Source organism: Lithobates pipiens, unplaced genomic scaffold (genome assembly GCF_037356315.1).
Source record: "Lithobates pipiens isolate NorthernLeopardFrog02 unplaced genomic scaffold, aLitPip1_a1.2 Scaffold_3, whole genome shotgun sequence".
Taxonomy (NCBI): Eukaryota; Metazoa; Chordata; class Amphibia; order Anura; family Ranidae; genus Lithobates; species Lithobates pipiens.
The window spans coordinates 41233076-41245108 of record NW_027507790.1 but is presented as its reverse complement, the minus strand read 5'-3'; the positions used below and the strand labels follow the sequence as shown (position 1 = coordinate 41245108).

Here is a 12033-nt window from a genome sequence, read left to right as displayed (position 1 = left end):
TTTCTTAAAATTATATATTTTCTCAGTTTAAACATTTGATATGCTTTCTATTTTCTACTGTGAATAAAATATGGGTTTATAGGATTTTCAAATCACTGTATTTTATTTTTTATTTTTGTACATTTTACACAGCATCCCAACTTTTTTGGAATTGGGATTGTATTTGGTCTGTTCAGCTTTAGGCATGTGCGACAATAACTTTACATTTATTTACAACTTACAACTGCATAGATTGCCTAGATCAGGGGTCTTCAAACTATGGCCCTCCAGTTGTTTAGGAACTACAATTCCCATCATGCTTAGTCATGTCTGTGAATGTCAAAGGTTTTACAATGCCTCATGGGATGTGTAGTTCCACAACAGCGGGAAGGCCATAGTTTGAGGGTCTCTTGCCTAGATAGTGACCTGTTAGAGCTTTAAAGAATGGCGTGATTGTATGTACACTGATTGCAGCTTTAGTTGTATCTTAATTAGTCATGATTTATTAATCAGTCCTTTACTTTAACCAAGAAACCAGCACACAAAAAAATAAAATAAGTAAAGCTTACTTTTATTTCAGAAATGCCCTTTTGCATCGCAAAGCCAATGCATGTTTAGGTATAACATATGTATTATATATATATATATTTATATAACATTATTATTAAAATAATAAGACTGCCATTAACACCTTGCTAGCAGACAGGCCTGCAGAGAATTCTATGTACGTTCTTTAACTGCATTGTACTGGGTTGGGGATCCACTCATGGGATATGGTTAAAGCTTTAGAGTTATCAATGCAAAGTCTGGCTGCTAGAAAGGTCTGCCAGTTTGAAGGCAGTTTAATAAAATACATAACATTTAAAGTGTACCTGCCCCATATGCAAAGAGATGGCAGTCATTTTGTGAGGTTGGCCAGTATTACTGAGCACATGGGCCAGTAGTGGGCCACCTGTCAAATCTAAGAGGCCTCATGCCGCATTCATTTGCTAGGAAGGCCTGCAATTAATGTTCATTCTAAATCAGCTTATCACTAAAGGAAGAAGAAAACCATTTTGTTATTGTCAATTAATCACTTTAATTTTGAGGTGCCTTCCTTGACGAGCAATAAGACTAAAAAGTAACACTAAACCTACCAGTCCCAGGTACCTGTGAACTAGCAGGGACAGCACCACTGGTGCCAAGGATTCCCTGCAATCTGTTCAAAGCAGCACTGTTGCAAGATGATTTCATTCTTAGATGTGTGAGCCCAATAATTGCAAAGATATTGGGTGAAGAAATTCATATATTTTTTTAAATTACAATCATTGGGCCATCATGGAAGCCGTGATAATAGATGAGCAATTTACTAGCAACTAGCGGCATTGTGGCATACTGGCCCAGACCAAAGAACAGCTTACAAGTTTAGGCTGGTTTAGACACCTCTACTGTGCATGGGTGACAGGTACACCATTGAATGGAACATTCCAGGCAGAAGGATTTTTTTCAGTTATTGGTTTGTACAAATGTACCTCTGATAAAAAAGGTGTGCGCCTTCCTTGTCCATAGAAATACACACACTTTTTTATGTTGGATCGCTGTACCACTGGCCACTGCAGATGTGAGAAACACGGAAGCTCTATGTTTTCTAATCTGCCCTTTCTCCCCGTGGCCATTCATAGATGCCCTGTATTCTGTGCACCATTCCCCTAATCAGAACTAACTATTGTTTACTCACCAATAACTGAAAAAAATAACTCTGCCTGGCGTTTCCGATTTTATATTTAATAACAGCAGAACAATTTTATTAAAACACATGAACAGATCTTAATGCTCATTCTGAAAGTCATGTAAAAAAACAAAACAAAAAAACTTTTTTGGCAAACTGTTAACCTACAGTTGTTCGGAGACATTAAGAAATGTAGCAAAACAATAAATTAGCTTGAAATTTTTTTTACAATATAAAATAAACTGTCTATAGTGTTGTAAGTCACTGTAAATGGTATTTAACAATGAATGCCCTATATATTTGACCTAATATCATACCTCTGAGTCTGGCAATGAAAAGTCTGGGAATACGATTTAACCCTCAGTGCCAAGAATCAAAGAATAACATTCATAGCTGCAAGTATGTAACCACAGTGAGGAGAGGCAGGCAATGTGATACATATGTGGTATATTCTGTTGACACGAGACTGGCGAGTTTGTAAATGGATTTTAACCTCTTGACCAAAGAATCAGATACCAATTCAAAGCCAATTCTCCAATTTTGGTCCCTTTTTTCAATTCGGACACTTAACTCTCTGGATGACTGTCTGGTTGTGACTTCTGCACTGACCCTTTGAAAAAAAGATAAATCCAGTGCAGAGTACAAATGTTTCCTATAAAAATGCAGAATCCCTATCATCTTGGCCTGTCCGCTCACTATACTGCTAATTAAACAGAAATGTTGTTTTCATTGTATGAAATAACATTTAGAAGCAATATTAGAAAACTGCCATAAAAAAAAAGCAGAATGAATTGCTCTTAGGCCAACACATCCCAAGCGGACCATGAAAAGACTCTGCTTAAATGTCCTTGTGCAGTCCGATTTTATACAGTTCGTAAAAATGGTCTATTATGCTCATCAAGCCAACACCACATTCTGGTAGAATCTGTGCATTTTAAAGAGAATTAGGGACAGCTTTAAAAAGGAATTGCCACCCAAACCTGACAGACGTCTTGTGAAAGTTTGTCAACAAAGTCTCTTGAAGTAATATAAAATACTAAATTTGGGATTAACCTTGGCTATGGTTACTCTGCAGATTGACATGCAGCAATTTGACATCTGTCGGTTTTCTGCTATGAAGGCAAAAGGACAGAAGGACACACCGACAGACACATGTAGCTCAACATTCACATGTATTAACACTTAGTGTTACAGGCACAAAGAAAAAAAAAAGACAATCAGGATCCAGAAGGCAGCAGCTGGGATGTTGGCACACCATGTGCTTTGGTGGATATCAATTTGTGACGAGAGGTCAGAGCAGCTGTAAGATGCACACATTGCTAAGGCACTAGGAAAACATGACCAAAAATTACGATTTGCCCACGTCACTTCTACTGCCTTGGCACGAGCTGCAGCCTGAGTTGCTGTAAGCTGAAATTATCTGTACAATGTCTATGCCGTGCAAAGGGCACTGGAAAATATGGGGATGATCCTTCACTCATGTATAAAGTTGTATATCCCAGTACAGACTGGTGTATCCTTAGAAGACATTGGGCAGTGAAAACACTACAAAGTTCTTCATATTACAGGGCTGTTCGATTCATCACACAAGGAAGTGTATTCCTCACACAAGGAAGTGTATTCCAATTTTCCAGATGGAGGAGGTTATGGCACACCAGGCCTGACAGATGTTCAGGTTTCAAAGTATTTGTAAATTGCTGTAACATATGTCATGAGACACTGCCAATCCGGTCGCTCTGTTCGTACCATCTCATTAATATCCTGCAATTGATAAATACCAGCAAATTTATGATTCTGCACAAAAACAAGTATTGATTAAAAATGTATAAATTGTACAATTAAGCTGTTCCTAAGCTTACCAGGGTAGACTTGATGCCTACACTTTCAGCTGCTTGAAAGGCCAATGTGAAATTTCTCCTCTGTAAAGACAGAAAACAAGAAAGGAAAAAAATAAACTAACAAATCTGGAATTTTCTGAGTGCAGAGCAATCAAAAGCATGTGCATTGCTTTGTATTAATGAATGTAATAACAAGCAGTTATGCGTTACCTTGTCCTGATTGCTCAGTTCCTGGTATGGAATGTGGGCAGGAAGATATGTGTGCAGTAAAGCGCAGAAAGCCAGACCATCATTCCAGCTGCTACTGAAGTTTGTGATGTCGATATTCTAAAACAATGGAAAACAGTTTAAGAACACTCAGGAAATATGTAAAAGAAGACAGAAACAATCTTAAAGGGTACTTTCACCTTTTCAAAAATAAATAAAAAGGTAAGGTTAAGGTATAAAAAAATGTGCATTTTTTTTTATAGGAGCTTGCAATGCATTTATTTTTTTAATATGAGCCTGCAAAGCATTGTGGGTGCCATGTAGGACTCCTGGAGATTTGTCAGTGTATCTGTCTGCTTGTACCTCGTATGGGCAAGCAGATACGCACTGACAGGAAGAAACAATGAACTACCAGAGCGCTCAACAGCGCCATGGTAGTTCATTGAGAACTACAAGCCGACAGCCGCTAAGGCCTCTCTGAATGAATGATACGGCCGTGTTATTTCCAAACAGTGACGGCAGGTGCCCGGAGAAGATGCCCGTTCACTTTCACTGTGAGGGGGTAGAGAGGTTGCAACTGCTGGAACAGCATACAGGTGGAACATGTAACATGTTCTAGAAGGTGAACTTATCCTTTAAAGGTATACTCTAGTCAAATATAAAAGGCACACAAATACAACTCTGTACCTAATAAATCATTACATAGAGCTATAGGCAAATCAAATGAATACATTCTAATTCAGTTCTTTTAACCCCTTTCCTACTGCAACGCCAATATTATTGTTCCTCAGCCCATAGCCTGATGCTTAGGATCATCAGGAAGAACTAGCATCTGTCATTGCAGCTTTTGGGAACCAAACAGCATGATTTCTGATTGTGCGTTTGCTATCATAATGAACTGAAATCCAAGAAGTACTGGTGAAATAAGAAATTAAAGTGCAATACTTGAAACAAGATGATTTTTAAACACTATGGGGCTGATGTACTAAAGGTAAATAAGATGGTAACTTTAAAAGAGGATTTTTCCCCAGAGCTTAGTGAAAGATGGGTAAAGCTGAACTCAGCTGGTCCAAATAAACTATGTCCCTCGCTAACATGTGAGGCCGCTGGGTGTATAAACTGGATCGAGCTGAGGTTACATACAGCATACCGCATTTCGGGTTCGAGCTGAGACTTCCTGTCTCATACCCAGAACACAAGAGTCATGTGATTGGCGCTCAGCCATTCAGAGAAAGCAATGTACTCTAGCAATGAATACAAAAATTCCTCTGATTGACTGAGTCAGATGTTGTGACATCATTAGCCCACCTCTCAGAGGAAACTTTGTATTCATTGCTATAACACATCGCTTTCTCTGAATGGCTGAGAGCCAATCAGACTACCGTGTTCCAGGTCTGAGACAGAAATCTCTACTTGAACCTGGAACACAGTGCAACATGCTATATGTATCCTCAGCTACATACAGTTTTTACAGCACATCCAGCAGCCTCACATGTTTGTGAGGGACATCGTTTGACTGAGCCAAGCTGACCCAAACAAACTATGTAATGTTTACCAAAAGCTGGAGTTCAGCTTTAGGTTTTGCTGACTTCCATTTCCATATGTGATTTGGTATTCTTTGCAAAGTGAATTTTCACCACAATCACTAAGCTACAGGAAAATTCCTGGTGCATCAAAAAGAGAATGGAGGGAAGCACTTGGGCACCTGTGGCATAGTAATGGGGAATTGCCCAATGGACTTCTGTAGATGCAGTTGAGTGAAGGCAAATGTCAAATTCAACTCTGGGGCTGATCATTCTTTTACAAATCAACAAATCCTTTCATATATGGACAGAAACAGTGTATACATTTCCTCTGCATGGGTTGTGTGACATTTAAATAAACCTAATCTTACACTTTCTTCACACCTTTGCAGTGCAATACTGCATGTTACATTGTATGTCAAATAAGATGTATTGTGTTGAGGCAGTCCATTCATTTTGAACGAGCTGCCAATGCACCTCAAACTGCACATAACCCTTTTTTTTATTTTTATTTTTTTAGCAATGCAGTACACCACTGAGAACAGTAGTATATCAATAGGATTCGCAGTATGCTGCAATACAGGTGCATTGCTTTATTGTTTAGGGGTGCCATTTAAAATGGGTGGCACCACAACACACGCATAATGCACTTTGACGCATAACCATTGCAAAAGTAATCAGCACTATAGCAAACCTGTGCCAAGACTATACAAACTGAAGTATTTACATATACTGAACAAACCGCAAAAGCACTTTAAAATATGCCTTCACTAACCTCTGGATGCTACAATGCTATAGGCACTTTGGCAAAATTAGCTTTCAAAATTTACAAAAAGTGGTACAGAAATCATTTTTTTCTTAGAAGGGCTCATTCACACATACGTAAATACTGTGTTTATGCAGCATTTAAAAAGCCTCATAACCGCCCTTCAACACCTGCCATGAATATTTACAATGGCACCACATGGTGATGTCCACACAGGAGCGATAGCATTGTATTGTCTAAAACTGAACCTTAACACCACCTAGGCTAGAGCATTTAAGGAGTGTTAATGAGACATTTATAAACTGTTAACTGGGTGGGCTTTAGACAGTGGAGGCTCCCATACCCCAGCATGCACTGGGAAATCATAGAGAACTAGGACAGGACAGCTCCTGGTTGTACAGAGCAGCTGTGTGATAACACCATTTGCTTACATGCGCAGGAAAAAACATCAAACCAGCCAAAATGACTGGCAGTGAGTATTACTGCTAATAGCAAAGCTTTTTGTGCCAACAAAATTGAGCTGGACCAAGCGGCCAAGTGTCAATTAGATCAAAGTATACAAATCCATGTTGCAGAGAATTTACAAAAATGGCTGCCATCACACTAAAAACTAAACACACCTAAAAGCAGTTCATTTTCTCCACATCACTTCCCCTTTAAGCACTTCCTACTAGAAAAGCAACACTTCTATGTGCATTTATAAAGCTTGAAGTGTTTTCAACATTTCATAAATGCAATGAAAACACATCATAAACACAAATGCTAATGAGCATTGCTTCATTCTTCATAATCAACACACATGTGAACAAACCCTAGGGTCCCTTTGACACAGGCGGACGAGCATGCAGCCACACTCCTCTCCCCAAATCCTAACAGGTCACATGCCCTCAACTCCTGTCAAATCACCAAAGTCACCATGTTGGTGATTTTAGGCTTATTGGAATCTGAAAGTCCCCTTTAACAAGAGCCCCCACCCCTCCAAGTGAATAACTACTCATTCACAAAAAATGACTAGTGTAAATAAACACATCACACAGTTTTTGACAAGTCCTCTATTAACCACTTCAGCCCTGGAAGAATTTACCCCCTTCCTGACCAGGTATTTTTTTGTGATACAGCACTCGTTTTAACCGACAATTGCATGGCCGTGCAACGCTGTACCCAAACAAAATTTACGTATTTTTTCCCCACAAATAGAGCTTTGTTGGTTGTATTGCTTGATGGTATTTGATCACCTCTGCGGTTTTTTATTTTTTGCGCTATAAACAAAAGAAGAGTGACAATTTTGAAAAAAACACAATATCTTACTTTTTGCTATAATAAATATCCCCAATTTATTATAGCTATAAAAATGCACTGAACACAATATCTTACTTTTTGCTATAATAAATATCCCCAATTTATTATAGCTATAAAAATGCACTGATTACTGTATAAATTTCACTGGCAGAGAAGGGGTTAACACTAGGGGGTGAGCAAGAGGTTAACTAGGTGTATTCTAGCTGTGGGGGTGGGACTGACTAGGCGAGGAGAGAGATCGTTGTTCCTACTTAGTCCTGTTCCTCTCCCCTGAGAGAACCGGGATTTGTGTTTACACACACAGATCGCGGTTCTCACTCTGTCACGTGCAATTGCGGATGCCCAGCAATCATCGTACCCGCCGAGCACTCACATCGGCTCCGGGGAGCCGCTGCGGGCATGCGCACCTCCTACAGCGTCTTAAAGAGCCGACGCACAGCTACGACGAAGCTTAAAAATGTCTAATAAAATATTTCTAATCGAAGCAAGAGAAAGTCAGGAAATAAAATTATTTAACAGAGTAAGGGAGGGATCATTAGATAGGCTATTTGTTGCCTCAAGTTCAGCGTTATCCTGCCAGGCTCTGGATGCAGATTGTGACTTTTCTCACCAATAGCTGTGATCAGTAGCAGACAATAAAAAATCAGAGCACACACAACATACACATGAGCACTACACACATTGTGGTAATACACATTTTGTGTGTTGATGAACTGTGGTTCACCAACACAATAAAGGCCTGTTCTTACCAGTAGGTGTGCATAAACGCACATTTGCTTGGTGTCTTTTTTTGACATGCCCTGCAGTGCATTGTTAAAACATTTTGCAAAAAAATACGAATTTAAAAATGTATAGATATTTATTATTTATCTTTTAAACTTGTGTCTTTGATAAACATTTGCACAACTATGGGGGGTGTACAAAATCAGCAGCACCATCTTTTTACTCTATGGTTCCTATGCTCTCAGAACCTGTATGGCTTGGGGGTAGTCTACAAACTGTCAAAGCTGTTGTAAAAAATTGATAAACATGATTAAACAAAATGGAAAATGGTAACAATGGTCTGTCCACTCGAGGTTAAAAGTGGAGAATAGAGACTGGCAGTGAAAGCGTTAGGGTAAAATATTTCAGTGCATAGTATTTTTTTTTCCATATAACTTTCACAATTTTATACGTTTGCGTTTCTATATTTAAAACAATAACAAAAATATGCAAAGCCTCTAGAGGGAGCTCTTAGCAGCTTAGTGCAATTACATTGTCTAATCTGTAGGCCAAGGTCACACTGGTACGACATACACTCCAACTTTGGGCGCACATGACGTGTGTAAATCAATGGTTTCCTATGAGAGCTGTCTTAACTGCTCTGACACAAGTCAGTCCGACTTTGAAAAAGGTTCCTGCACTACTTTGGTCCTACTTCAGCCCATTGAGGATCCTTGTCCTAACCATCTGACTTGTGACATCTGACATGGCAATTACAGTAGCAGTAAAAGTAATTTATGTCACTCTGAGATTGTTTTGATTGGTCAAAGGTAAAGTGATACTATCTCAAAGTCGGAGCAAAATCTTATCTTGTTCATGCAAGTCGGATGGAAGCAGGACCGATGTAGGACAGATGTAGCAGGGCAAAGTAGGATGACAGTCCTGGGATACCAATGTGAAGCCAGCGTAAGGAACTATTGAGTTGTGGTATAAGGCAAATGAGATGTACATCTTTGCACTGAAGAGAAAGACCAAGCCCAGACACACTCACCAGAAACCTGAGATTTTGGAGAAGAGACTGCAGTAGTAAATGTTGGCTTGTGTTGTTGTGAATGACCATGGTACAGATGAGCACCATTACAAAAACACAAGCTGCACCTCTAGTCGCTGTCAAGCAACTGAGCCGAGACCCACCCACTTGCTACTCTGTGGAGAGAGGCTAAAGTAGTAACTGGCATACATTGTTGAGGGCTTGTGTTTTTGTAAATGAAAATGTTCCTCTCCAGCATGGTCAATCACAACAACACAAGCTTACAGTTAGTATTGCAAACTCTCTTCTTTGAATAGCTGGTGGCTGGGACTGGGTGTAGACTTCTATAATTACAAAGAAGCCTTTCAGTGTTATTTATTTCAATACGCAGATGTCTTCTTTATAAGAAAGATGGCGAAGGAGTCACACACTGCAAGATTAAAAGCTAAATAAAGAGCGGGCAATGGCTGCAACTCTCCCTATGGGAATGTCCATAAACTGGGCTTGAGACTGGGGTGGATCTACAGCCAGCACAGACGGAAATAAAAATGTATTTAATTTTATTTCAGAACTACCATATGGATCTGAACAATTTTCTACTTCTGGTCATAATTCTTCTTTAAAGTATTTGTTCCTCTTACCATCACTGGTGTAACTTTTTTTTACCTTCCCCAAGTGTAGGCCTGCTAGGGCTTGAGGAACTTGCCCACACAGTGGCTGAGTGAACGTTGTTGGTGCGGCTTCTTTTTTATGCCAGGAAGACCAAACTACAGCCTGCAAAAAAAAGCCCCACCAACTGTAGCACATTGGAAACAACTAGTAAACACTGCCTTACAGTTATAGAGAGACACGTAACTACAACAGAGGATGTCCTAAGAAATTTGACAAAGTATGGTCAAATTGGATAAAAGACGACCCTATGGCTTTGATGCCTGATACTCCTGGACTATAGTAATAATGTCTCTTGTGCTTTGCCCTACTGAGGTGTACATGGGGAGGTTATGACTCATTGGGGTGTATGACCTGATCAGAACTGGTTGGTTGTGAGCTGCCCACATATAGGATAGTGTTCCATATACACTCTTTGTATGCTGTTTTTGTTTTTGATGTTAGTTACACTTGGCTTTTTGTAAAGCAGTGAGGCACTCGAGCACACAAAGCGTAGCAGAATAAAAAAGATATTTGTTGCTCCAATCTATATCATAATGCCTGCTGATAAGAGTAGATTGGACAGGGTACTTCTCTGTCCCTAAAGTTATCTATGTGTGCTAACACAAAGCAAAGCCGTCTCCTTGAAATGAGCAGGAAGTTCCCTCCTACAGCCATGCATCTTCTCTTCCCCCACCCGTCCCTGGGTCAAATTCATTTCTGGGAAGAAACTAAAATAATAGCAATAATAATAAAGAATTTACTTCCTGCCTCTCATACAGCTGTACGTGCGGAGACGCGCACACACTGATACACACACAGTAGCCATAGCCTGCCTGCTTGGCTGTGGAGTCCCAGCCCAACATTTCAGTAACCAACACTTAACTGAGGAGACAAGCAGAGGGTATGACCTTAAAAAAGCAGACAAAGGAGCCTACAGACACTATTTATTGGCCACAGAATGGAATCTCTAGAGAATAAAATTTTGTTAACCCATAACTGCATTTTTATTAGGTTTTAAAATGATAAAATATAAATGATATCAAGAAGCAGTGGAAAGCAAATAATGACAGAAAGTGACACAGATACACCCTATAGCAGGGGTAGGGAACCTTTTTGGCTGAGAGAGCCATGAACGCCACATATTTTAAAATGTAATTCCGCGAGAGCCATGCAATATGTTTAAAACTATTTTTTTTATCGATTAATTGACTAATTTCAATTATAACTGTAATATCCACGCCATCTCTCCCACTGTAATATCCACGCCATCTCTCCCACTGTAATATCCACATCTCCCCTACGATTATCTGCTTGCTTACCACTACACAGGCAGGCAGATCCACGAGCAGTTGAGGCGGGTGATGATGGCGTCAGCGCGCCACTCACCTAGGCCGCCGCTGGGTGTACCAAGATGGCCGCAACTCCGGAGCTAGGCCGAAGCTGCGGCCTTTCCTATGGGCTCAATCCACGGATCGGCACACAACGCAATCTGCGGATTGAGAGGTGAGAGCCAGATGCAGCCATCAAAAGAGCCACATCTGGCTCGAGAGCCATAGGTTCCCTACCCCTGCCCTATAATGTGGTATGATTTTTAACTATTTATATACCTGCCCTGTAGAGTGGAACTGCTATACTAACTTAAAGTGTAAGTTCACCTCTACAGAAAAATCTGTAAGGTAAACTTACACAGTATTTCCTCCAGGCCCGCTGACCTGCAGCACGGCGATCTCCAGTTCTGAGCTCTGCTATAGCCGCCCCATCGGATCGGGGCTCTCTACTTCTTCCCCCGCTGACAGAATGGGCTATGTGGGATCTGATTAGTTGGCGCCGCCCATGTGCGGTCCTGTAACAATCACATGCACCCTCCCAAGCACATGCTAAGTTTGGTGTGTATTGCTAGAGTGCCTTCCGAGGCTCTGTACTATCAGGAGATGGACTGGGGACTGTGGAAGAAAGGGAGGATTACAGAAGAAAAGAGGAAACAGTCTTTTTACACAATGCGCAGAATTAACCCCTTAGGTTCCACAGTAAGCATAACAAGCATGCTGTTCTGCATATACGGACTGATTTTACAGTTGTGGGTTTAGCAATTTAATCTTAAAGCTAAATTCTGGTCTAAATTGCTACACTTACATCTACAGGCTTACTAGCTTGGAAATAGTCTTCCGGGTGAGATGAGGTACCGGTTCCAGATTTATTGCCAGGGTGTGGAGTGAACCCTCGGCTGTTGTAAGGTCCCATGTACTGCACTGATGTTTATGCATTATTGAAAAATATACCTGGACATACATGAGTCTGTCCATTGCTGATGTAGATATACACCTCTACCC

General features: G+C 40.3%; 1 protein-coding gene across 6 annotated transcripts in view; it reads right to left on the bottom strand.

The window, feature by feature from the left end:
- Positions 1-529: 529 nt before the first annotated feature.
- Positions 530-12033, bottom strand: part of SPECC1L (sperm antigen with calponin homology and coiled-coil domains 1 like) — a 141822-nt gene continuing 130318 nt past the window's right edge. For all 6 annotated transcript variants that reach the window (XM_077461536.1, XM_077461537.1, XM_077461539.1 and 3 more), the window contains exons 14-16: positions 3736-3852; positions 3547-3606; positions 530-3448 (exon numbers count right to left, since the gene is read on the bottom strand). In XM_077461536.1, coding sequence (XP_077317662.1) covers positions 3359-3448; positions 3547-3606; positions 3736-3852 — 267 coding nt within the window. In that variant the 3' untranslated portion in view covers positions 530-3358. The remainder of the gene's footprint in view (positions 3449-3546; positions 3607-3735; positions 3853-12033) is intronic.